Source organism: Notamacropus eugenii, chromosome 2 (genome assembly GCF_028372415.1).
Source record: "Notamacropus eugenii isolate mMacEug1 chromosome 2, mMacEug1.pri_v2, whole genome shotgun sequence".
Lineage (NCBI taxonomy): Eukaryota > Metazoa > Chordata > Mammalia > Diprotodontia > Macropodidae > Notamacropus > Notamacropus eugenii.
This window is the reverse complement of record NC_092873.1, coordinates 433,193,258-433,221,241: the sequence shown is the minus strand read 5'-3', so window position 1 is coordinate 433,221,241 and position 27,984 is coordinate 433,193,258. Positions and strand designations below refer to the sequence as shown.

The 27,984-nt window shown below is 39.1% G+C and overlaps 1 protein-coding gene and 1 long non-coding RNA gene across 2 annotated transcripts; one reads left to right on the top strand and one right to left on the bottom strand.

Annotated features, from left to right (window-relative positions):
* The first annotated feature begins 71 nt into the window (after positions 1-71).
* Positions 72-26,745, top strand: LOC140529398 (uncharacterized). Its single transcript, XR_011975540.1, has 4 exons — positions 72-479; positions 2,140-2,336; positions 25,679-25,793; positions 26,113-26,745. It is a non-coding gene; the product is annotated as an uncharacterized lncRNA (long non-coding RNA).
* Positions 13,087-27,765, bottom strand: FAM72A (family with sequence similarity 72 member A). Its single transcript, XM_072648027.1, has 4 exons — positions 27,340-27,765; positions 25,821-25,898; positions 21,356-21,480; positions 13,087-14,571 (listed from the first exon to the last, which is right to left on the bottom strand). The coding sequence occupies exons 1-4, from the start codon at positions 27,489-27,491 to the stop codon at positions 14,477-14,479; spliced, it is 450 nt and encodes a 149-aa protein (XP_072504128.1). The 5' UTR covers positions 27,492-27,765; the 3' UTR covers positions 13,087-14,476.
* Positions 27,766-27,984: the final 219 nt, after the last annotated feature.

Here is a 27,984-nt window from a genome sequence, read left to right as displayed (position 1 = left end):
ACAGGCTACCCCTTTAAAACTGGTGAGGTTGAGGAGGTTGCTTTCTTTGTCTGACACTCTTTCTGGCTTCCACTTTTTTCTGCTGTGTCCAGAGGGTGGAGATCACAGTTCACCCAAGGTACAGACACCATGAACTGAGCCAGTGAGAGGGAAAGGACTTTCCTTCTGTTCTCCTTCTTTCAACCAGGCTCAGAGAAATGGGGTATTTGGTTTTTATAATGGGCTGTTTATCATTTGTCCTTTTTAGTTTGGGGTACTAATGGCAGCCTTCACTGGACACAGGAGTTCCAGCCATGGTGACCTTGGAGTCAGGATTCCAGGAGGGCTTGTACAGTCAGCCAGCCCTTCAGGGAAGCCCAGAGGAGCAAGGATCCCTGGGACTTGAGCCAGAAGAGGATTTTGAACATGGAACTTTGGACTGTGCTCTTTCGGAACTGAGTTAAACTATTAACCTAACCTCCTCCTACCCAGTGATTAAGGTAATATAAGGGAAGATTATATTGGGGATTGATTTTGTGTAATTGTGAGATACTTCTGAAGTAAATCTTCCTTTGTAAAAGCTAATCTGACAGTAATTAAATGAAACTGGGGTGCAAGGGGTCCACCTGTGCACTGGAGGGGACACCATCAGTGGTGACTAGCATCATTTGCAGAGCCTAAATATCCCCCAAATCCAGCCTGCCTGGCCCTTCAGACAGTGAGGGCCACATTGGTCAGCATTACATCATCTTTCAGAGTTGTTTTTACTTACAGCATTGTCCTTGTACAGACTCTTTCCCTGATTCTGTTCACTCCATTCTGCATCAGTTCATGCAACCTAGAATTCTCTGGGATAGGGTTCTTCATAATTTCTTATGTGTTATGTCAGGAAAAAACAAACAAACAAAAAACTCAAGTTTCTTCTAGGGTAGACAAGTGATTTGCAATATATGGGGTTGGACTCTCAGTAGCCAAGGACCCAGAAGCTTGGTTTCTAACTGTTAATAACAATTCGGAGGATATAGGGATTAAGACACCTGGTTTCTTACTGGTACAAGGAATTGGGAGATACTCAAGTGAGGGGTAGCACTATGTTCTTGTGGTCAGCTGACAATGGGGAGAGGGAGTAAACTTGTACAGTCTCCAAAATCAAGCGACTGACATGGAGTTTGAAACTTAACTTCACAAAATGGTGGATAAAAGATAAAATGGACTCACTAATGCTAATTTTTAATGTGACATATGGCATAATAATATTCCATTACCTTCATATACTACAGCTAAGTGGTGCAGTGGATAGAGCACTAGACTTAGAGGCAGGAAAACCCGAGTTCAAATGCAATCTCAGCCCTTTACTAACTGTATGACCCTGGGCAAGTCATTTAGCTCCCAACTGTCTCAGCTTCCTCAACCATTAAAGTGGACAATAACAGCATCTGCCTCCGGTTGTTATTATAAAGATCAAATGAAATAATAAATGTAAAGTGATTAGCACAGTGCCTGGCACAGAGCAGGCGCATAATAAAAGCTTATTCCCTTACTTTCCTCAACAATATGTTCAGTCATTCTCCAATTGATGAGCACCTCTTTAGAGTCTAGTTCTTTGCTTCTCTCTCTCTCTCTCTCTCTCTCTCTCTCTCTCTCTCTCTCTCTCTCTCTCTCTCTCTCTCTCTTTCTGTCTCTCTCTCTCTCCCTCTGTGTGTGTGTTCACATCTGTGTGTGTGTGTGTGTGTGTGTGTGTGTGTTCATGTCTCTGTCTCTCCCTCTAAGTTTGGGTGAAGGCTCTTTTTTTCAATGATTACAGTCCTACTCACTAATACTGAAACCCTGCAAATTACCCAGGGGTTACGACAAGCTTCACGGAGGCACACAGAAATGCTTCAAGGGGTGAGGAAGCTTCATACAGCCTATCTGCAACTACATCCAGGTTACCATGATCCTCACACATTTTAGTACTAGGAATTAGTAAGAATAAATCCAACTTCCTTTCTTGCTTCTCTCCCCTATCTCTTACAGTTGAACTTCAATGTCTTTAGAGAAAGGTGCAAACTCAGTCTCAAATCATATTATTAATAATAAGAACCATTGGTGTTGGGGTGGGAGACATGCTTCTCTCACCCAGAAACTGAAACTCAATATCACTTTCTTTTCTTCTGACAGCCTCTGACTTTGGGTCTCCAAGATGTGAACGAGGAACTGTGACTACTCTGCAGCAAACAATCCCCAATCAGTGAGTCCTTCCATTGATAGGAAGCTTGTCTGGGGCATAAAACTGAGCAGCATCATGTTTGAATGCACAGGAAGACAAAGCATCCAGTAATCCAACAATGAAGCCAAAAGCCTGGGAAGGAGATGAGGTCAGCTGGGTAGGGTGCAATCCTTTGTGCCTTAAAATAAAACCTTGATTGGGTCCCTCGCACCTGCTTTAGTGAAAGTTTAAGAGCAAAAAAAGGCCTGCCACAGTGGAAAGGAGTGTCCGCATCTGGGAGCCCTGAAGGAGCTTTGTTTTAAATAGCAATTAGGTTGATGTCAGAGCCTCTTTATGGGTATTACCTCATGGAAGGGAATATTATTTGATCCAAACCTAGGGTCCTTTGGCTGTAGAAGTCCTGCCACAAATTCTGCTTGCTACCCATGAGAGCAGAGAGGAAATGAGCTACAGGGGAGAGGACACTGGTTACAGACAAATCCTGCCTCTGAAGCTGACTCCCTATGTGGCCTTGGGCCATTGATTCTCTCTGGAGCTCAGTTTCCTCATCTGTATGACAAGAGATGTGGACTACATAGCCTCAGCCCTAAATCTATTATAAAAATGCTAGATTGAAGGGAAATAATGCAGAGGGAGGAGTGCTCTAGGGGTTTAGAAATCTTGTCAGGTTCAGCAAATCTCCATTCGTCCATATGTTGGGCTTCTGTTGCATGTTAATGAGCATGGAATGGAATGAGTGCCTTCAAACCAGTTACAGAAACTCCATTTCCCTATATGTGTTCTAAACTCCTCAGAGGGCTGTAGAGGAAAGACAGGGGTTCCAGACATTTGTTCAGATTTGCATCTGGGCACCAAGTCTTCATTCTAATAACTGGTCCCTTGCTCCACCTAGTGAATTTGGGGGTAGGAGAAGGTGGGCAGGAGGTGGTGTGGTGTGTGTGTGTGTGTGTGTGTGTGTGTGTGTGTGTGTGTGTGTGTGTGTTTAAACCAAATCTAGACTTCTGACCCTTATACTTCCTTATTAGAGTTACTGGAATTCCCACCCCTGCCTCTGTTCTCACTGGGTGGGCTCACTCATTTACTTCAATTACACCCCAAAGTGTAGCTATGAGCCATTTCTACTACATTCTTGCCTCTCTCTGGCTAATATAAAAAATTATATTATATGAGCAAGAGACCAATATTGGCCAGAGGGAGGCATATTCTAAACGTAATTATACCTTTTGATCGCCAAATCTTATCAAATCAACACTAGGTCATTTGACTAAAAATAACTCTCCCCTAATGGTCTGCCTACTGTTGAATACTTTGGGGGTTCCTCCGAACAATAATTGGTTGGATGGAGTCATGCGACTCCTTCCTGGGGAGTTGGGTTGTGTTTCATGTTGGAAGTTGCAAGGCAATTTGAGAGGATGCAATAACAAAGTGAAAAACAGCAGGGTAACTCAGGAGCTGAAGGAATTTAGCAAAAGCCTTTTTTAAAAAAAACAACCAAGATTCCGTATGTGAAGGACAAAACCATGTATCAGCATAGGACCAAGCCAATCTTGCAAATAAGCCTAAGAAAACTCCCCAGGCTATATTTATTTACCCATCTCCAGCAGGGGCAACAAAAACTTTTATAGGACTTTAAGACTTACAAAGTACTTTCCTCCCAATATCTCTGTGAGGCAAGGATTTTGAAAACTATTAGCCCACTTTATAGAGAGGCTCAGAGAATTGAAGAGATTCATTCAAAGTCACACAGCTGATAAGTGTTAGAGCCAGGATTTGAACCCAGAGCTCTCCTAAACCCACATCCAATAATACTCTTTCCACCGAATCAAGGATGGTAGGTAATAAACCAAGAGAATTTTCCAACATGGTGAAGAGGGCCTGAATCATAGACAACTGAGCTTACTGTTGGGTTACTAATGGGGCAGTGTACAGTTACCCAGTTGAATAGCAAGATGGTAACCTGACCTGGGCATGGGCAGATAGGATTCACCATCCTTCTAGACAGGCTCTTGATTTGCTGTAAGAGATCTGGCAGTAGGGATGCAGCTCATCCCCCTGGGGATGACTTCATTGGATTGACTTAATGATTAGTGCGTCAGATGCTCAGATTCGTGTGAGCAGCAAAATAAAACAGAGCCTAAGTAATGATTATGAGGCGGGATTTTTTTTTTTTTTGGTTGCAACAATGGTAAGTGTATTGCTGATTAACGTACATGAGACATGTAATTGCTAGAGCTCCCAGACCAGCCATCAGACCTGGATTATCTAGCCTTGATCTAATACCAGGCAGAGGGCCCAATTTCAGCCATGCAGCAGAGGTCTTTGAGAAGTTTCCAGAGCTAACTGTCATTTAATCAATGCAATGATCATGATAACACCTAGTTCCTATAGCTACAGGATAAGACACTTTTCATCAGCTCAGCTCCACAAAATGAGAACTTTAAAACAACAGAAAGACTAGAATTCCAATCTTATTGCCTTAGCATTGGTCCTAGGTTGGGTAAAAAAGATCTTTTCAAATTTATATATTTAAACTGGGTATGGTGATACATACTTGTAATCAAAGATACCAGGGAGACTGAGGCTTATGGACCTCTCGAGGTTAGAAGTTCTGAACTGGAGTAGACATTGCTGGTTGGGTGCCCATACTTGGTCCAGTATCAATATGGTAAGCCCCAGCAAGACAGAGGGGACCACCAAATTGCCTAAGGTGGGCATTGAATTGGTCCAAGTTGGAAATGGAACAGCTCCCATGTCAAAGCATGTTGATCAGTAGGGGAATTGGGTCTGTGGGTTGACCCTGTGCTTCTAGCCTGTGAGGGAGACCTGGTCTTTAAAAAAAAAAAAAAAATTTTTTTTTAAATGTATCTCAAGGCATACACTTTAACTGTATGTCTTCCACAGGGTTCTGTCCTGGGCTTTTCCCTCTTCTCCCTCTGTAGCCCTTCCCTTGGTGAGCTCATCAGCCCCCACAGATTTGATTACCATCTCTGTGATGATCATTCTCTCTCTCTCTCTCTCTCTCTCTCTCTCTCTCTCTCTCTCTCTCTCTCTCTCTCTCTCTCTCTCCTCTCTCCTCTCTCCTCTCTCTCTCTCTCTCTCTCTCTCTCTCTCTCTCTCTCTCTCTCTCTCTCTCTCTCTCTCTCTCTCTCTCTCTCTAACCTAATTTTATTCATATGGGTTTTGGGATGGGGAATAGATCATTCAGTAAAAATGTACAGTAAAAACAAAATATATCTTGCCATGTACAACTTTTAACCTACAATAATGATGTACCTTAATTATGTCCATTCTCAAATCTATTTCTCCTGCCCTAACTTCTCTGCTGAACTCCAGTCTTACATCTCCAATTGCTTTTCAGACATCTGGAAGTGGATGTCCAGTAGACATCTTAAACTCAGTATATCCATACCATAGTTCATTATCTTTCCCTCTAAAACCTCCCCACCTTTTACCTTCCCTATTGAGGGGAACACCATCCTCTCAGTCCTTCAGGCTCACAACCTGGGTCTCACCCTTAACCCCTTACAATCTCTCATCCCCTATATCCAACCTAGTGTCTATTTCACTTTTGCAGCATCTCTCAAACGCATTCCTTCTCTCCTAGACACTGCCATCACCCTAATTCATGTGGTTATCACCTCACATTTGGACTATTACAATAATCTGCTGGTGGGCCTGCTTGCCTCGAATACCTCCTCATTTTAGTGCAATCTCCATTTAGCCACTAGTCATCTTCCTAAAGTGTAGGTTCAACCAAGCCACTCCCCTGTGGCTCCAGAGAAATCCAATGGCTCCCATTTGCTTCCAGGATCAAACATGAAATCCTCTGTTTGGCATTCAAAGCCCTTCTAATCTTTTCAGTCTCCTTACACTTTGATCTCCGCTATGTACTCTTTGATCCAGCGACCCTGACCTCTTCTATGAACTTTCACTCATCTCTCAGTTCTGGGCAATTCCTCTGGCTGTCCTCCATGCATTATTTCTGCCTATTGGTTTCCCTAGCTTCCTTAGAGGTTTATCTTCTACAAGAAGCCTTTTCAACCCCTCTTATTTCTAGTGCCTTCCTTTTTAAAATTATTTTCTGTTCAGTTCATATGTCGCTTGTTTGCACATATCTATTTACTTGCTACTTCCCCGTTTGAGCTCCTTGAAGGCAGGAACAATCTTTTGCTTTTTTTTATATTCTCAGTATTTATCACAGTGCCTGGCACACAGTAGGAGTTTAATAAATGTTTACTGACTGCCTTTCATCTTTTTAAGGGGCCAAAACTCCAATCTTGACTCTTGATTTTCTGTTCACAAAGGTCCTATAGCAGAACACCCATCTCAGAGTTTAAAGGGGGAAAAGGCAGGTAATTGCCAGCCCTTTATCAAGAAAGCACTGAATCACAGACTTCAGAGTTGGAAGGAACCCCAGCGACCATCTATTCTATTCTATTCAATAGAATGGATCTATTCAACCAGGGTAGGAATTGCCTCTAAAATATTCCCAAGAAGTAGTCAGTAAGCATTAGCTTGAAGGCCTCTAGTGAGGGGAAAACCCACCACTTTCAGGAAGTTGCCCATTCGTTCCACTTTTAGACAGTTCTAGTTATTAGGAGGTTTTTACTTAAATTGAACCTAAATTAGCCTCTGCCACTTTCACACAATACTCCTAGCTTTGCCCTTTGGGCAGAATTTAGAGCGTTCTGCTTTGTTTTTAATGAAAAAAAATAGTTGCCTTTTTTTTTTTTAAATAGCTTAGCCTTCCCTTCAGTCCCAGAACATTTTATGAAGGACCTTTAAGCATAACAATCGGAAAAAAAGAAGAGATAAATATTTCCTGCTAAATGAAAATAAACTGTCCAAGGTAGAAATCTATGTTTAGAAGTACGTATGAAATGTGGGGAACAAAGACACCAGATCTTTTCTCCAGTGCTTGTTCCTTAAAAGGGTAGTCTAGAGACTGGGTGTGCAGGTACTTAAAACAAAACTGTTTATTCATTCAAAAGATTTTGTTAAAGACAATCAAAACCATCCTTCCAGAACATATCCTGAGGTAGAAAGAGACAAAGAACAGAACTGTATCAGCTTAGTATTTGCTAATTTTTCCTATGACTGCCCAGCTAACCCAGGCTGAACATGCTTGGCCTGTGGTTTGTAATAATTTCCCATTAGTTTGAGTTTGAATTGGGGTGGGGAGGAGGTGCTAACGGCTGAGCTCTTCAAAGCTTTCATGCTTCCTTTTCCTCTGGCTGCCATCTCTCTTTGAGGGGGTTGTTTTTCTTCAAGATACTGACAGCTTGAGTCCTCCGGGTAGCATCACGAGAGGGAAATTAGCTCAGTATGTCTCCTACTGCCTTCCATCTGTAGCACGGTGTTATTAGGTATTTGTGAGCAAGCCCACAGAGCAGTTTTGATAAGATGGGGCAACACTCCAGTCTCTGAAACAGGAAAAGATCATTTCCTCTAAAGAGCATGTTTTAAAATACTTCCAAACAGCCTGCAGATTCACCCACGCATGTGTAATCTCCTTGCAATATACAGGAAGCTTTTCGGGTGTCAAAGTTATAATAGCAGGTGGTCCATCCGTGCAGCAAAATTATGTCCAGGGGGATAGAGAGAGCAGGCTGCTCTTAGATATTTTGAGGATATTTCCAAAAATGAGTCATTCTCATGTGCCTGCTACTTTAGCCTCATACTGGGGACAGGTAGGCATTTGGGGGGCCAACTTCAACTGTAGCTATATCTGGTAGATCCAAATAGTCTTTAAATACTTGTTCATCTACTCTTCTACAAGTCTCAATATTTTTGAGACATGAGAAAATGACTTTGGTGGTTCTTTTCCCTCCCTCACAGAGACTCATCACAGTGGGGGAGTCACTCCCTCTAAGGCAAGGCTGCCTTTCAGCTCCCATATGTAGTAGGATGTGAGTGTAAGCTCCAAGAAAATGGACACCTTCCTGCGTTCTGTAGAGCACTTGGAAAAAGCTGGACACTTAAGATCAAACATATTCTGCTTAAGTCAAGTTGAAAAAAACCATCCCAGACTAACCAAAAATATTTTGTTTCTAGAATGGATTAGTAAATTTACATTGGATTAATAAAATTGATTAGTACAATTTACAATGCTATCTCTCTTCCCTACTACGTGCCTGGTGTCCTGGTCCTTCTGATGAACACTAACATATCCCTTATGCAAAGTGACAGAGAAGTTCATATTTTAGGAAAGGCACTGTCACACTGGAGGAATGCAGAAGAAGGTGACCTTGAAGGTGAGGGAACTAAAAATTACACCATATGAGCATCAGCTGAAAAAACAGGGAAGAAGAGAGGGTGTGACTGCTTTCTTTGTAATTCTCTTTTTAAATATTTTAAAGGACTGTCACGAAGAAAACGGTTTGCCTGGCTGAGAGGGCAAATCTGCCACCAGTGGGCAAAATAGCTGACGTTAAGGTAGGGAATTGTTATAGAGAGGTAGAGTTGAATTTTTGTTGTCATTGTTCAGTGATTTTAGTTGTGTCTGACTTTGTGACCCTTTGTGGCGTTTTCTTGGTAGAGATACTGGAGAGGTTTGCCATTTCCTTCTCCAGCTCATTTTACAGAGGAGGAAACTGAGGCAAATAGTGACTGTCTCAGGGTCACACTGCTAGTAAGTGTCTGAGGCCAGATTTGATAAGTCTTTACATATATTCTCTTGGCATTATTATGCTTTATACATATTATCTCATTTGATCTTTACAACAACTGAGGTAAGGTGCTATTATTATCTCCACTTTACAGATGAGGAAACTGAGGTGGAGGTTAAGTGGCTTGCTCAAAGTCACACAGCTCATGTCTAAGGCAAGATTTGAACTCAGGTCTTCCTGACTCCAAACTCAACACTCAGTCCACTGTACCACCTGGCCGTCCAATACAGGGAAAGACTTCTTGATGGACTACCTTAGTAGGTATCCTGGAAATCTTTAAATGGAGACTGAATGACCTCTTGTTAAAGATATCATAGAGGAAATTCTTTTTCATGTATAGATGGATGAGTTAGAGGTCCTGTTCAACTCAAGTTTCTATTATCTTGTGTTCTTCACAATTTAATAGTAAATTAAGCAGAAAAGTAAGTATTCACAAAAATGTGCCATATTAAGGAAGCCAGGGCAACTAAGATGTGGGGGTGGCAGGCAACTATAGAAGAGAAGCATGATTAATCTTAGAGGGAAGTGACATAGTTTTCGGGATGAAAATCAGATTTTTCACAGACTCTCAGGTTGGTGAAAATAGGTCTCAGTTTGATTCTCTGTTCTGCGTATTTGCATCAATTTTGTAAAACAAAAATTTAGGATCATATGATCCTAAATTCAGAACTGGAAAGGACCTCAGAAATCACTGAGAGATCATTTTGTTTTATAGAAGAGGTTAATGGGTGCAGAGTGATAGAATCATTTGTTCAACATGACATAAGCAGGGAATATGAGGAAGGATTTGAAGCCAATCCTTTGGACTCCAAATTCTGAATCTTTTCACTGTACCACGATGCTGCCTCCTCAAAATGAAAGACTATTTAGCAAAAGTGATTGCATGTTAACATATGTACCGAAACCCACAAAGATTTGTCAACAGAGTTCTAGAGGTAACATCCGGAGCCTGGATTTTGCCTGGCTTTAATTTTGAGGGGCACATCACTCTTTTGTCCCTTGGTTTCTTCATCAGCAATCAAGGATATTTCTATTTATGCAGAAAATATTATTTTAAAAGCACAATTAAAAAGGTATAGAGAAGTAGTCATTTTTAAGCAACTATTTGCATCTCCAACATATTCAATATTCCTAGTTGTACCACAGGGATGGATTTTTCCTTCTCCAAATTTGACAAGCAATTCTAGGAAAGAACATGAATATGAGTTAAATCTCCATCTGAGGGAAGAAAAGAGGGGATGCTTTTCTTTCATTCATATAAGAGTAAAGCTAGCAAAGCCTACTTCAGTGAATTCACCATTGATACAAAAATGTTCCACTATGTCATTTATGCTCCCTGCAAATCTACTAGTTTACTAAAAGTTTGTAAAATTTCTGTCATTTCCTAGTCACTAAAACAGGGCAACACAGGTTCTTCATTATGTAAATTGCTGACCTTAAGAACTGCTCTCTCTGTATTAAATTAGTCATTCTTAAGGCCTATCTAACATGACGAAATAGTATTCGTAATATTAGACCTTTGAAAGGAAGCAGTAGCAGAAAAGAGATTGGAAATTGGGCAGTTGAGGAAAAAAAATACTGAGATATCAAAGCACATGGATAAGTTGATGATCCACTGTCTCTCGATCCTCAGGAACGACAGTCTGGAATAGGAAATAAAGGGGCAGAGCCCCACTGCCAACCAGCTGTTATATCAGAGGCAAAGGGCAGAAAAGAGAAAGGAAAGCAGGTAGAGGCAGATTGAGTTTTCCACCAGGGTAAAGGAAATAAATACAACTTCCACAGTAGTTCAATATATGACAGAGTTCAACAGATCACAGAAAAGTCCCCGTCAATAAGAAAACTGGAAAATATCATTTTAGAATAGGGCTAGATGTTCTGGAGATAATAATAATGTACCGAATTATTGAAACCCATGAGCTCACCAGCGAACTAATTAAGGTATGCTGTGTGCCTGATGCGGTGCTAGGCACTGAAGTTATCCTTAGAGTGATATATGGTTGTGAATCCATGAAAGATTACGATCTCAGAAGAATCTGATTTGAAGGTGACCTAAAGGGCAGTGGAAAGCCCTGGAGTGGTTGTAAGTGAAAAGACACCATCAAAGATTTATATGACCTTATACATAGATGGCTAGTTCATGGATAAAAATTAGTGACATTTACATGGTACTTCAAAGTTTATAAAGCTTTTTACATATATTTTGTTTGATGCTTACAATAATTGCATGAGGTAGGTGCTACAGATATTATTCTCATTTTACGGATGAAGAAACTGAGGTTGAGAGAGGTTAAGTCATTCAGGGTCATGCAGTTAGTACATAGCTGAGGCTGGGTTAAAATTCAGTTCTCTCTAGTCCTGAGAGCAGGCCTCTGTTCACTATGATGGTTAGCCTGAGTGTTTCACTGTTACCCATGAAATACTGAAAAGACCTGGAGGGGTGTTATCCAGTGCATTGGCTATAACTTCTAAGGATGATTTGTGGAAAGGCATAGATAAGAGCCACATCAGATGAGACTGCATGGATAGGTTATATTTATACTAGTAGACCAAGTGGCCATATTGGTGAGTCCATGCATCTGGTCACATATAAGAACATTTGTATAAAACTTTCAGCTCTGGCTTCCTTAAAAAGGGAGCTGGCACTAGAGCTCTTCAAGAAAGAGAAAAAGGCTCACATCTCCCCTGATAATGCCTTCCTGAAAGTTACCTGTTCTAGAATCTTGTCGAGCTAGCACCTCTCTGCTAGTTCTGCTTTGGTGGCTATCAAATGATTATTTTCTTTTCACAAATATTCCTCACTGAAACTGTGTTTAACCAAAGGCCTAACGAGTACCAGAAATGCTCACTCTGGTTGAAGTGGAACGGCCTTTGGGTCTTGGTTTAATCACTACTGCCTTGGCCTTGCTTTTTCTCTTACAAGAGTCAGCCAACCAGCAGGACAGAAAGCAGAGGGACTCTTCATTGAATTAGGCTCTTGCCACACTCTCTACTTCTACACTGAACTTTTTATCTCCTCTAATTGAATCAGTAAGGAGTATGTAAAGAAGCAACTACATAGACACTCCTTCGTCCTTCTTATCTTCCTGGTGACACTTTGTCAAGTGTTGTAGTTCCGCATGAAAGCTTTCATTCCCTTCCAACCTCCCTCCCTCGTCTTTTCTTCTAGGCTGAACTTACTTAGCCTTTTGGAGAAAAGACATTGACACTATTAATATATTTTAGGGAAAAAAACCCAAAATTATTCTGCCACTTGTACTATTATTTTAAAAAGCATCCTACAGCTTAGCTTGAGGCCAGTGATTCTGCCCATCATTATGGATAAGGTTTATATTTTGGGTTCAATTCTCTTACCAATGGCGTAATGGAAAAGTTATATAACTTATGTTCAAGCCTTGGCTCTGATGCTTACTGGCTGAGTGACCTGGAGAAAAAGGCTGAGGTAACAGAAACAGTGTTGGATTTGGAGTGAGAACCTGGCCTCGTATCCCTCCACTGCTACTTGTGTGACTTTGGGCAAGTCACTTTACCTGAGCCTCAGATTCCCCATTTGAAATACGTTTCTTCTGTTTGAACCTTTCTTCTGTAAAATGAGGATAATACCTGACCTATCCATTTCACAGGGTTGTTGTTAGCCCTAAAACATTATGAACTGTTATTACTGAATACTATTTTTTAAAAAAATTACTCATCAGTAAAGCCCTACTCTCTGTAGACCCTCATTGTGGGTCCATATCCTCATCGTGATATGGAGGTAAATCTGAGTTCTCAAGAAAGGCTGTGTCATCAGAAAGGAACCTGGAAGGTATAGCAATATGAAAAAGACTCTAGAACGATGGCCTGGTGACTGCATGCTTACCTGTAAAGAACTAAGCCTATTGATACAACTCTAGAGAGTTGTCTACCAGATGAAGATTTTTTAACCATGGACTGCTCATGACAACAACCTATTAAGGCACAGAGGGATTGTGTTCTGTGTGAGTGAGAAAGTACCAAAAATTAATGAAAATTACAGACTTTTAAAAAAGAAATATTATTATATTTACCAGTTTATCCAACCTCAAAATTGAGAATTGAGGTCACATGTCTTCATCCAGGATAAGTTGCAACGTATACTGGATAGAAAGCTGAGAATACCAATCTCTTGAATTCTATTATTTGTACAGCTCTCAGAGGAGGGGGGAGAGAAGGACAGGTTTTTGTTCCTTTTTTAAAAAAGAACGTTAAATGTACAACAATAGAACAGTATTTATTTGCAAATCCATAATTCAGTCTGGCTTGAAATTACAATCGCCAAAATGCCTCCCATGGAAAACTTGTGTGAACTGATGCAGGCTGAAGTAAGCAGAACCAGGAAAACAATACACATAATAAGTACGATAATGTAAACAATAAAGTGAAAAGAACTTTAAAATGAAGGTGAATTCTGAGTAATGGTAATGAAGAACGTTGACTCCAAAGAGAAGAAGGGCAACACCCTTCTTTCAGTAGAGAGGAAAGGAGAGGGACTATGGGTATGGAATATGGTATATACCGTTAGACAAAGTGTTTAAAAATTGTGTTGCTTAACTGTTTTTCTTTGTTACAGTGAGGGGCTCACTCCATCAGGGTAGGGGGGATAATGATTGTGACAAAATAACAAAAGGTATCAATAAAACATTTTAAAGTTTCCCATGGAGATATTTGCAAAACTGTGATAAATATTAGCTTTACATATGACAAGAATCCAAAAGTTTTTAGACCTCAATTGTTCTAAAAATGGCTTCTTTGTATGGAATAAACTTGTGCAATTTATTAAGGGATAGGCAAATCACTTCTTAGTTTTATCTTTTTTGTGTGAATTGAGGAGTAAAACTATTCACCTAGACACTGAAACTGATCATTTATAGAGGAAGGCAAGGGAAGGGGAAAGAAATGGACAGAAGCAGTCTTAAACAGTATTTATAATAGCTTCTGATGAAGCAAGATATGCAACATTTGAAACAGTAGGTACTGAAATCCCTGAAACAAGCCCATTTAACTGACTTTCTTGGCAAGGAATCAAGATTACTACTCCTGAAAATGTTACCACACGGGGCAAGTTTTCATTTACTTTACTTGCCAGTTCATAAGGATTCTTGCTCTACAGCAGAGATAGTTTTCACTAAAAGAAACTGTGATAGTTAATACCTATGAAAACCTGACAGCTTTCTTTATTATCATCTGTTAAGACTCAGTAAGACTTGAATTATCTGTCAGTATCATTGCACTTGTCCCAGCAATTTAAAATTGAAATTATTTGGCATCAAGATAGAAACAAAATTTCCTTAGATTAGGAGATTAGAGAGCACAATGACACTTGGTGGGGATTGAGAACCACCTCCTACCTGAATTTAAGAATGCACCAGTATGAAAAAATACAAATGAACTACTGGTAGTTACACAGAAACAAATCAAACGAAGGCAGTTGTAGAGTAAATCAATGAGTATATAATCTTTTCTTCCTGAAAAAAATGTCAATAAACCTGTTGGTCTGTTTATTTACAGTTTTTAAAGTTCATTCATTAATATATTTGTTTTTGTGCTTCTTTTAAATAGGAAAAAGAGAGTTCTAATACAATATATACACCGTTGTTTCCATTCATCTAATACATTCCTCCTCAGAAATGTCGAACGTATCTTCATCTGTACTTTCTTCTGCCTCTGGCAAGTTGCCCCAAAGTAGCAGATTTACCCCTGAAAATATAATGTCATCAAATTACTTTTCATAGGTTTTTAGAACTAGGATAGAACTTACTATGTTCAATGGTTCATTGCCAATGGTTCAATAATGCCAATGGTTCAATAATGCCAATGGTTCAACTCCATCTCATTTTATAGATTAGGAATCTGAAGCCCACAGAAGTAAAATGATTTGCCTGAAGTTATGTCAACAGAAATTAGTAGAGCCAGGAACTGAATTCAGGTTTTCTGCCTCCAATTCCAGGACTCTTTCCATTATACCACACAGATTCTTTGGTCCTGATATTTAGTGTGTTTTTTTTAAAAAAAATATTTCAAAATTTCAGTTGTTAGTCAATATAATTATCACAGATTTAATTTTTCAAAAGTAAATTTTACACTAACATATAAAATGAGAGTTATTTAAACTTTAGGAATTATATTTTAAGTTAGGAATTACATTCTAAAATCCCAGTTGTGGAAGGTATATTAAGGAGTCCTTTTGGCTTAATACTAGGCCTCCAAGCTTAATAGTCTGACGATTTTCTAATTTATTTACTTTAATTTTCAAGGCTGGACCTCTCACAGGACCCATTTTCTCCTTTTTCGGTTAAGTACTTCATTCTGATGAGTGATGAAGTATCAACTCCTTGAAGGCAAGGACTGGCACATTACTGACATTGGCTGGTTGGTTGGTTGAGTGTATGGAACAGGACTGGAATGTGTACCCTCAAATAAAACGGAAACATCTGAAACTTTTTTTTCTTATATGCATGCAAAGCTCTGGTATCAGTTATAACATGATACATTCTCAGAAGGTGGCAAGTAATATTCTAAGCCAAAGTGGGTACAGTTTTTAATAATTGTAATAGCAATTCGTAGCAATAGAAAATAGACCATAGCAATAGAAAAGCAGAAAAAACAGGGGCCACCTTTAAAACCCTTTTGAGACTGATTTCACAGAAACACACACACACACACAGAAATAGTACAACTGGTAAATAAAAGGAGTTATTCTGGACACAAAATGGGAACTTTAGATGTCAGACATAACTTGAAAGCATTAAAGTAAAAAAAAAATATGCTCAGTTTTGAACTCTAGAGGAGCTAAGGGAGATCAATAGGAGGATAAACTAAAACAGTAGTCAGAATGACTGCTCAGGACAGTAACAAATGGGCGGTTCACAGCACTTCAGAGATGGAAGTGCTCGCAGGTCATTTAGTTCAAGGAGTCCTTGAAAAAGGATCCCCTCTCCAACATATCTGATTTGAAGGCCCAAAGTAAGAGGGAACCCATTATCCACTGAGGTGACCCAGTCTGCTTTTGGATAGTTCTGTCTGAAAGGTTTTCCTTATGTCAAACTCAAATTTTCCTCCTTTGCATTATCTACACATTGTTGTTAGGACCTATGGCCAAGCACAACTCATTGAACTCCTTTGTCAATCTGACAGCCCTTCATATAAATGAAGACAGCTATCATATCCCCTGCTAAGTCTCTTCTTCAGGATACACATTCCCAGGTTCTTCAACTGATTCTCATGTGGTATGAACTCAAGGCCCTTCACTAGCTGTGGAAACAATGTTTGATCTGGAGTCGGAGGACCTGGGCTGAATGGTAGCTCTACCTTTTGCTGTCTCAGCGACCTTGTCAGTCCTCTAATCTAAATGACACTGGACTCATAGGTAGGGTGATTTAGGGGACCTCTAAATCCTCTGACCATGGTTTCCTTTCTTTGAACTTTCTTTAGCTTATCCCTATACTTCTTAAGATGTGGTACCCACATTAGATCAAATCTAACAAAATAAAATTTAGCAACAATCAACGTAAATTTCTATATTTGGGTTAAAAAAACCGCAACTAGAGGATGGGGGGGCATTATTAAGCAATTGCTCTGGGGAAGACCTGTGGGTTTTTGTGGCTAGCAATATTTAGTACTATAGATGTGGTCTGACCAGATTAGAGTATATAGTAGCACTATCACCCATTTCTGGATGTTGGATCTCTCTTGGTTACTTGTGATCATTTAAAACCCTCAGATCTTTTTCAGACCAGGTGCTATGTAGCCATGCTTCGTCTTGTTTGAAGTTGATTATTTTAACCCAAATATAAGATTTGACACTTATCCCTTTTAAATTTCATCTTATTACATTGGGCCAAATGTTCTGGTCTGTCAGATTTTTTAAAATCCTGATTCTTTCATTCAATTTGTTAGTTATCCTGCCTGGCTTTACATCATCTACAATTCAATAAGCATGATATCTATGCCCTTACCCAAATCATTAGTAAAAGGTTTAAGCAGACCTTGACTTATTAACAACTACTCTTTATTTCTAGTCATTCAAACAGAATTTTTGTCTAGTCCACATATCTCTCTCTTTTCCACAAGAATAACATAAGACAATAAAATGCTTTGATAAAATTTAAATAAATTATGCCTAAAGCATTTTCCTAAGCCACCAGTTTAATAACTGTACAAAAAAAGGAAGGTTAGTTGAGTATGACTTAGACTTTAGAAATGCCACCAATAAAGTACGTTTGGATTTCACAAAGTCCTCTGACAAAGTCTTTCATGAGATCCTTAGAAGATGGAGAAATATGGGCTAGAAGAGAGGATACAGTAGTTAGACAGATTTGGAAATGATTGAATGAACTAAAGAGCAGTGATAAATGTATCAATGTCAACCTAGAGGGAGGTTTCTAGTGGAGCACACATGTGATCTCTCTATGGATCCTTTATGTATTTATCAGTGTCTTAGCTGAATGCATTGATGGCAACCTCATCAAGCCTTAGATGACATGAAGCTAAGAGGAAGAGGTAACACAATAGATGCCAGAATCAGGATCAAAAATGGCCTGAACATAATCAGGCGAAATTTAAAAGGTATATGAAATCCTATACTTGGGTTAAAAAAAAAATCAACCATACAACTAGAGAATGGAAGAAAGTACGGTTAAAACAGCAGCTTTGGTGAAAAAGACTTGTTGTTAGTGGATAGCAAGCTCAATTTGAATCAACAAGGTGATATAGCAGCCAAAAAAGTTAGCGACCATAGGCGGTATTAATAGAGTAAAAATATTTATATAGTGATTTCAAGTTTGCAAAGCAGTTTCCATGTGTTATGCCATTTGATCCTGACCACAACCATGGCGCTATTATTATCCCCATTTTACAGATGAGGAAACTAAGGCTGAGAGAGGTGAAGTAGCTTGCCTGGGGTCTCAGAACTAGGAAGTGTCAGATGCAGGTTTTGAACTCAGGAATGCTAACCCCTGATATAAAACCCAGTGTGGCCTACTCCAGAACAAGGAAAATGATAGCCCCTTAACCTACTTAGACTACATGTGGAGTATTGTGTTCATTTCTGGGCACAATTTCAAGAAGGATACTGACAAACTGGAGTTCGTCTGGAGAAAGGTAATCAAGCTTTTGAAAGGATTAGAAACTATACCACTCAAGGACTGAAGGGAAGAAGACTTTGGGGGAAGACAACGGCTATCTTGGAGTATTAAAAGAGATATGGAAGAGGGGGGTGTCTACCTGGCTTCACAGAGCAGAGCTAGGAGAAATGTGTGGAAATTGCAGGCAGATAAGATTCCTAATTATTTAAGTTTCCAAAAGTGGAATGTGCTATTTTGGGAGGCAATAGCCATCCTAGAGTTTTCTGAGTAGAGGATGGATGACCACTTGTCAGGGATGGGTTAGAGTAGATGACCTTTGGGATCTCTTCAAACTCTGAGACACCATGATATGATTAATTCAGTTTTGGACTTACTGAGCTTGGAGTGCATGACATCCAACTGAAGATATCTCATTGTGTGTCAGAAATTTGAGTCTGGTGCTCAGGTGGGAGGTGAGGATGGGGTGAGGGTAAAGATCTCAATTAGGAAGTCATCCACATAGAAGAAATAGATGAAGGCACAGTAATCACACCGAGTATATAGACAGAAAAGAGCTGAGGGTAGAGTTTTAGGGAACTTCTGTACTTAGAGATCAGGATGAAGAAGAGGTAAGAGTAGCAGTCATCAATGGTATAAGAAGGCCTGCAAGGGTTCAGAGAAGATCAAAAGAGGAAGTCATCAACAGGATCGAATGCTATTAGGTAGCAGCTAAAGGACTGACAAGGTGCTATTGCATTGTTGACTACAAGGTCATGATGACCTTTGAGAGTAGTTTCACTAGGATGTAGAGCACAGCATGGCCCAATGGAAAGAACACTAGGTCTAGAGGTAGAGGAACTCAACCTGAATCCTTGCTCCATTACTTACTACTGTGTTAACTTCCATGGGCCTCACTCAGTTTCCTCAACTGTAAAATAAGAGAGTTGGCCTAGATGACCTGTATATGTTCCTTCCCAGCTCTAAATCTATGAAACTATTACAGAAGCTTGCCAGGGGTTTCAGAGTGAGGAAGTAAATGAATACTTTCTATACCCTTCTTCCTTGAGCATGACTAAAAGAAAGGAGAGATAATATAGTAGCTCAAGAGATTAGCAAAGTCTTGGGCCTAATATTTTCTTTTTGGTCAAGGAAGAGCTGATCATGTTTGAAACAGCCAATGGAGAGGAAAAGACTGAAGATGCTAGGGGTGGTGAGAAGCGGATGGAAAGAAAGAATAAGAACAGAACAAGTGTGAGGATGAGCTGGGAGGATATGAATGAAGTGGTAGGTGGAAGGATTGACCTTTCTAAGGAAAGCCAGCATCTCCTCTAAGACAGGAAGACAAGAAGACAGAAAAGGTGAAGATACAGAAAGGTTGGGTCACACATGGAGGGATTGAGAAGTCCATTTCTGATTGTCTCAATTTTCCCAGTAAGTAAGAGGCCGCACTCATATGAAAGTAAGGGGGGTGGGACTAAATTTGGTGGTTTAGAAAGAGTGAAAGTATTCACAATAAGGAGTGTGATCATGAGATGACTAAAGATTGCAGAGCAGCAGTGAGGACTGAGTTAGGCTTAAGGAGCATAAATTTGTAGAGGACCCACTAAGTTAGGAAAAGTTTCCTGACTAGCAGTTATGAAATATTAGCACAGGTTATCTAGGAAGGTTTTGGAAACTTCTCTGGGAAGCCTCCATAATAATGGAAACAACAATCGGTCTGGGGTGGCTTTGAGAATAATATTGCCTGAAGTGGGGTTTGTGTTTAGAAGAGACATGATTTTGAAGTCTGGGATTTTCTAAGGTTCCATGGATATTCCTTTGATCCTGCTACCCAGGAGACTTGCAAGGATAGTTTCCATACCATCAGAAGCAAGTTCCTAGAAAAAAAAATTGCTTCAATTACAATATCAGTGCTATGAAGGATTCTTGGAGTCAATACTCAGGGACATGAAGTAGTTTAGCACAATTGTTTCAAAGGAGGAAAAATAAACTAAAAGATTGGATCTGACAGAAGCAGCACCTTCCTTTCTCTGTTAAGAAGGGAGGAAGGAAATCCTGTGATACATCTGTTTCTCATGGATTAGATTTGATGTGAATGGAAGAATGCAGTGCTTTTATCTTTGAAAAATTAACCAATATTAAAGTAAATAATAATAATAAAAAAGCACTGTGTTTTGAATACAGGAAAAATGGTATCAAAGCAAAAATTTCCCTTAATGTGCCCCTTGTGTCCCATGATTAGCACAAATACACATCTGGGGGCTTAAATTAGGAGCTTAAATCTCACATGAGGGAATTCAGATTGGCACTTAAGTGCAAACAGCCCTTTTTAACTACTAGATTCTTAAATTAAGACCTTGAATGATACAAGCTTAGGTCCCAGATGATGACTGAATCTCAGTCTATAGAAAAGATATGTAAGAAGAGCTCAGAGACACACATTTTGGATCCTGAAATAATTTTTACCATTTTTTTAAGCCTAAATTTTTCTTTCTCCTACAAAAACCCCACCAAACTTCCTAAGTCCAAAATGTACATTTAAAAAATCCAAGCATTGAGCTTTCCTCAAAGCCAAAATAGCATTAGACAATTAGAACACATGTTTACATGACAGACTGAATGGCTCCAAGCAATATAAAATGTATCATGTAAATATCCATAAAAGCATGGGCAGTATAATTTCTTACCAAAGTAATTAGTAAAGATAACAATTTTTTAAGGTGTCAAATATTTACATTCTCTTCACTAAAATATCAGAAGAAAGGACTACAGTCCTTTTACTATGGACAAATCACATCAAACCTGTTTTTAAATCTGAGATAATATATTAAAAGCAATAACAACAGAATACCCACAGGAAATCAGATGGCTATTAAACCTAATGCTCTTCTCAAAACTCTCTGGAGTAAGAATGCGTGTTGAAGAACAGGCCAGAAGAATTAAAGTAATAATCAAGTAAAAAAAAAAGAATCTAGGCAACTTTGGACCCTTAGACAACAAAGCACAAAAAGTATAATGGACTTTTGCCAATACTTTCCATAAGTGAATGTTTCAGAAAAAAAAGAATTTAAATTTCGGTAGAGATTTCAGGGTTTTATTTAACATAAGCAGGAAAATTGACATCTCAAAGTCAGTAATCTAGGTTAGGGGGAGCTTCCTGAGAGAGAGGTTATTGTTAAAAATAGATCAATTAAAAATAGATTAATTTATATGCATGGTTTGCTCAATCCGCAATAACATTTTTACTTTATAGTAACCCAGGAACAAATATTAGCTAGTGATTTTAAATATTTTTATCTAGCTTTATTCTAACCGTGCTAAAATCCCCCAAAAGAATCCTGTAGCTGACAATGGCAATTTGGGTTGCGTTTGTGTTTCATAGCTAAGATAGAGAGAAATCTGTGGATAATGTTTCTTACCAGTGGAGTCTAACCGGTTGATACCAAAAACTGCCTGACTATGAAACATCCAGAAATGCCCGTTGTTGCAGGAAAGAAGGCAGGGTTTGCATGGAACGATCACATGGTAACCTACAATGTTCCCACTAAAACAGAAAAGAAGAATCATCACCTTCTGAGTAATGTTAATTCATTCAGTAACTATTTATTAAGTGCTTACAAACAGCCTGAAACTGCGCTAAGTGCAGTAAATAAAGACAACAATGAAACAGGCCAGCCTCAAGGAATTTACATTCCATTGGACCTTTAATCAAAGCTACTTGTAGGAAATATTGTAGGGTGAATCTTAATTAAGCGATGGACTGCACTAAGATGGCTTGTAAGTTCCATTCCCACTCTAAAATTTTGAGATTCTATGATGATAGTGTTATTAGGCCTAAAAGGACCCTTAAGAGTTTAATCCAATCCTCTTATTTTATCAATGAGGTAACTGAGGACATGGGAGGTCTAGGACTCAAGGCAGAGGGCAGGGTGGAGGGGGTTGGGGGGGATGGAGATGTGACAAGGGAGGGCCTATATTAATTATGACTATATCTACACTAGTAAAACTAAGGAATGAATTCAATCAGTGTAAAAGATTATCTGTATAATTTAGGCCTCAATAACACAAGTCATAGGGTATGAATTCAGAGAACCACAGATTTAGAGGCAGAAAGGTAGTGAGAGGTCATTTAGCCCATACATTTTTATACAGAATAAAGCTGAGGACCAGCACTGTGAAGTGCCCAAGGTCACACAAGGTAGGAACAGCAGAATCAGGATTTGAATAGAATCCCTATCATTCCTAGTCGAATATTCTTTTTTTTTCTTTTCTAAACAGTTTCTAGATTTTTTATTTGTGATTACTAAATATTAAGCAATAATTTAGTAATATTCTTATCTCAGATACGTGGTTCCCCAAATAGTGCAATAAAATGAAAGCTCTCTCTAACATATCCAATCATACAATGTTCTTCAATCGTATATATATCTTTTAACAATTTTACTTAATACATACTGTGGAGAAAATGGTTCATCAATTTGTCAATGTGCCTTGATGCCGAGTATAAGCAGGGACAGAGACAAGAAAATAGAACACATTCTGAGACAGCATCTAACCCCCCAAAAAGTTCTAGTATAATGTGGTTGAACTATAATTTGAGAATAATATATATAAAATATATATAAAAAATTAAGCCAGATAAACCAATGTTCTTTCCATTAAGTCACATTGTTCTAATGAGTGTCATAACTGTACATAATCATAGTGATAGGTACCACATGCAACAAAAATTGGGAGTGACAGTTAAATACTTTTGATGATGAAACCAGGAAAAACAGTCTGGCCCACTAGTCAGAATGCTGTTATTGGAATCAAGAAGACGGGTTCAAATTCTGCATCTAATCTCCATTGGCTGCATAATGATGGGCAAGTCCCTCATGTCCTCTGAGCCTCCGTTTCCTCAAATTTAAAACAGGGATAATAATACCTGTAGTACTTACCTCATAGCATTGTTTTGAGGTACAAATGAGATAAAATAGTGAAATGCTTTGCATATTTGCAAATGTACGTTATTATTCCTAATATGACTGGCTGGAATGGTGGGCTAAAGACAAGATAAAATTTAATAGTGATAAGTTTAAAGTTGTACCCTTTGGTTAAAAAAGATGTACTATATATGAATATGGAGAAGGTTGTAGGGGTGTGTGTGTGGTTTGGTAGGGGAAATGGGAGAGCAGAGTTAGAAAGCACTTTGTGTGAAAAAGATATGGAGGTTTTGCAAGACCAGATTATTCAGTTCAACAAACAATTTAATTCAATAAACATTAAGTACCTACTGTGTATGAGGTATAATGATAAATGATAGATGGAGAGAACGGTGCGAGGTGATGTGAAAAGAAAGACAAAAACAAAAAGTCCCTACCCTCAAGGAGCTAAAATTCATGGGGTGGTGAGGAGGGAAGGAAGGGAAATTACAAGATCAGTATGAATCATCAGTGTGATGTGGCAGCCAAAAAAAGAAAACATGATCTTGAGCTACATCAACAGATGTACAGTGTACAATTTGTATAAACTCAAGTGAAGTACTGTATACAGCGCTGGGTATAACATTTTAGGAAGGACACAGACATACTGGAATTAAAGAGGATGACCAGGATGGTAGAACTCAAAACCAAGTCACACAAGGAAATTGCAGAGAAGGTCATTTTGGTTCAATTTAAGGAAAAACTTCCTAGTGATAAGAGCTATACCAAAAAGTAATGGGCTGCCCCAGGAGGCTTCTGGTTCGCCTTGTGGGCTATGGGCAAAAGGAACTGGCAATAATTAGCCCAGAGAAGAGTTCGGCAGGAACTTGAAGCAGTCTTCAAATATACTGAGTTGTCAAATGGAAGAGATTTGACTTACTTTAGAGGGCAGAAAGTTACAAGGAAATAGATTTTGAATTGATATAAATGAAAACTTCCCATGAATTAGAACTTCCTCCAAATGCAATGAACAGCTGGGGGTGAAGGGTGGGAACAAGGAATTTTGGGAGTTCAGGCATAACTATTGTTTTTCAAGTAGAAGAGTGATGGGGATGTTGCAGCTGGATTCCTAGACCAGGTGACCTCTGCTTCCCTCTAAATTCTAAGATTCTAAGTAAAATAGCAGCAACTACTTTACATTATTGCATTCCCAAACTTCTTGGCTAATATTTTATTTATCTTTAATATCTGTTAAGAAAGTAGGCTACCTTTGTTTAATTTATTATTTATACCTGAAGCAATATTTCTTTGCTACAACAACTAACTCCTTCCCATTTTTATTTTATGGACATTCCACAAAAATCCCACTCTGTGCTTCAGCATGAGGCATCTGGGTTGTGGGGACTCTGGGTTCTTAAATGTTATCCCAAATAGAATACAAACTCTGGAAGGTCCTACAAGGTTAGAAAGGTTTTGAGTTTGGAACCAAAGACTGTCTTCCAAGGAGTAGTATAAGTGCATAGAAATTCATTATTGGAAGTTTGCTCACAAAATGATTATGATTAATTACTATTATTATTTGCCAACCCTATTCATGGAAGCTGTCTGTTATGATGGTTTGGAACTTCAGCAGTGGAAGACACATTCACACCAATAAAATGACAGATCCTTGGAAGTACTGAAGACTCACTAAGATTCTAACTCCTTCAAGAGCATCCCAATTAGGTAGACTTGAGTAACAAAAAAAATTCCCCATGTCTTTTTTTTAAAGAGTTCTCAGAATGTAACCTTTTTAGATACCCAGCACTAAAAAGTATAGTGGAAAGGACGACAGAGTTGGTGTCATAAGGTCCAGGTTCATGGACTGATTCTGTTTTGAATTAGCTGTGAAACTTTTGGCAACTAGGCTACACAGCCGGTCTGAGGCTCCATTTCCTCATTATAAAACAAGGATAATTATTCCTATACTGTGTAGTTCACAGGTCTGTGATTGAGAGGATCAACTGAGTTGACATATATCAAAGGCTATGCAAAAGTAAATTAATATCATATACCAGCTGTGCCTCTCACTTTCAGTGGTTAGTTTTCAGAAGGCAGAGCAGAGATTTCAGTTCGTTCAGTAAGACACCACGATAATCTAGATACTACTACTGTATACTGGACAAACATCATTAGCCCTGTAGGTCCAAGGTTTCTGCTGCCTTGAGGCTCTAGTGTGATTCAGAGTTCTTGTATGTTCTAGTTCTCCGTTGCCACCCAAGAACTGATCCACCAGATGGAGAAGTAGGAGGACAATATGTGTCCCTGCAAACCAAATACAAGTTGGCTACTCTAATTTTAGACTTTGCTGTTTTTGAAAATGTTCAAAGGTAAGGCAAATCAACAATGAATGGTGGAATTTGCAAGAATTTTCACCCATCTCAGTGTTAGCCAGCTGACGATAGAAGATCTGAATTTTTCACAAACCATTCTATTATCTGGTCATATGTTAAACTCAGTCAACAGGTAGAATTATTTCAGTTACTACATCTCATAGGATCTTATGTAGTTAATGCCGGCAGGTACTTTAGAAGCCATTGAGCCAAATTTCCTTATTTTACCGGTGACAGAACCAAGAGAGACAGAGGTTAAGTGAACTGTCTGGAGTTACACAGTCACTAAATGTCTCAGAGGCAGGATCTAAAGACAGGTGTCCCTGACTCCAAGTCTACTGCCCTATGAACTTCACTGTGATGTCTTTCTTTTCACATCTTTCTACCATACTTCATCCTGAACTGATAATTTAAATTGTAATTTAATCCTTTCCTCTTGTTATTTTCTCTGAATGGCTTTTCAAAGTACCCTTCGAATGGAACAGGAATCCATGGTTCAACCCACAAACAGCAGCCAGTGCTAACGACAACCCATTGAATTTCACTCGTTCAGCTTCAACACTTGCCCTCCCAATCCACAGGTAAAGTAAAACAGTGTCATCAATTACCATTTTAAACAGGCAATGTCCTTCAGTTTGCATTGGCAGATTTCAGTGAAATAACAGGTTCCTATGAAGTCCACAGCACTAGAAGGGAAAACATGTAAGGATAGTTATTTGTTCTTTTGACCAGTGAAGCAGCACTGATTTGGTAGATTCAAAGGCCTGGAAGAGACCTTAAAGAGACACTTAGTCTACCCCACTGCCTACAGGCACAGCTACGTAGTATTTTATAAGGGCCATTTAGCATCTGCCAACTTGTCATGAACTTCTAATAAATCTTTCATTTTTCTCTTCCTAGTATTCATTGATCCACATATATTTCAACACATTACACTTCCATCTCTCACAAGCTAACAAGAATGGTATTCAACATGAAGGTCCCTGCTTTTGTTCTAGACCCTCTGGTGCTAACTTGTGAGATCACCGGCAAGCCATTTGCCTTTTTGAACCTCTTCTTCCCTGACTCTAATATGAACCAAGAGACAATGTGGTAAAGTGTACAGGCACTGGACCCAGGAGTCTGAAGTCTGCCTCTGCCATGGACTAGCCTGTGACTCTGGAAAACTTGAGTAACTTCACCTAGCCTCAAGTTCTTTTTCTGCAGAATGGGGATAATAATACGGATACCACCTATCTCACAGCAGTATTACAAGAAAAATATTCTGCCTGCTATAAAGTGCTATATAAATTTGAGCAACATCACCATATACTTAATATTATAATAATTTGCTATTATAATAACATACTTATTACCATGGTCACTGGATTGATATTGCAAAAGTTTTTATGTGTGTGTTTCTAAAAAGAAAAGCATTAGATGATAAAATACCTGAGATGCTAAAACTGGTTTCAAAGGTCAATGAGAAGTAATTCAACCCAATCCTTGCTTGAAAGCAGAACCAGACTTAAACCAATAGACAGATCAGAATCTGTCCTATTTTTGAAGTATAAATAAAAAGATTCCACAAACCCATTTGGTTACCTTTTTAGAGTTTGCCAATTATTATTATTTATAGTAAATTTTAGTGCTTCTTTCCATTTTAATCTATTTTCTTTGGTTCTGTCCTAAATGGGAATACAGAATAGCTGTTTGCCATCCCTCAGGTCAATTATATTCTCAAAAGTACTTCATTTTCATGTTCAGTAAAGATCAAAGTTTAGAAAATAATGAAGTGCATCACATAGGACTTGTTCACTAAATCACTGAATACTAGATAAAATGAAATAGGGCAGAGTGCCAGAGTTTAGACTTGAAGGTTATGTGGTCACACAGCTGTAATTGAATTGGAGTCTTGAATCATAGTTGACCACTATGGCTAGACCACAGACCATGTCCAGACAGTCAATCCACTCTGTTTTGCTCCAACGGGATCATCAGATACTAAATCTAAGGTTGGGAGTGGCTGGCACTCCAAAATGATAACCTCATTGTTTGTCTCCCAGAGGGCCAGTCTCAACTCTCCCCTTCTACTTAAAGGGCTACCGTTGTACTTCAATCTTCTTACCCCTAATCAGTTTGACTTACTTGGTTGGAGGAATGTCTGTAGAGTAAAGATCTATCTCAGTGTCTGCCAGCAAGACAGCCTTCATCCCCCTAGAGCTGAGCACTTGCTTACAGAACTTGCAGCACAGGATAGATACACACCGGTTCTTGAAGCTACAACTGCTGGTAGACATAATGACTCAGAGAGGATTAGGAGAGAGAGAGGGTTTTGAAGAAGGAAGCAGGGCCTCTGCCCTGTCCAGTCCAGGAACCCCAAACGGGAAAATTGGAAGTCAATCTTAGGACTAAGCAAGAAATTAGATCTTTTGCCCAGAGTGAGGGAAAGGTACACGTAGTTCTTTTCTCTGTGGTAGGAGCCAGGGAGGGAATAATCTTTCTTTTTCCCTTAACTGCTCCAGGAGTAGAGTGTGGGGGGAGATGAGCTGCTGAATTGTCAGCACTTTTTTTTTTAAAGCTGTTTTCTCCCTTTCTCCTATCTTAATGGAAGTTTTCCTTTTTAACTTTGGTCTCAATAATTATCTTTTTTCTCAGATTTCTCTTCTCACACTCTCCTTTATCTCTAAAACTTTCTCCTCTCAGGCTTCCTCATCTCCAGTTTTCTTAAAGCCTTCACTTCCCTCAGGGCTGTCTGATCACTTTCTCCGAGGGATCTTCTCCCCTAAAGTT

Bases quoted from the DNA above. Each gene is read 5' to 3' on its own strand.
- FAM72A (XM_072648027.1), bottom strand. From the start codon at position 27,491: ATGTCTACCAGCAGTTGTAGCTTCAAGAACCGGTGTGTATCTATCCTG. The intron at 25,899-27,339 runs GTAAGTCAAACT...TTTCCCTTCTAG, and splicing joins ACAGACATTCCTCCAACCAA to TGCTGTGGACTTCATAGGAA. The intron at 14,572-21,355 runs GTAAGAAACATT...TTATATTTTCAG, and splicing joins CAACCGGTTAGACTCCACTG to GGGTAAATCTGCTACTTTGG.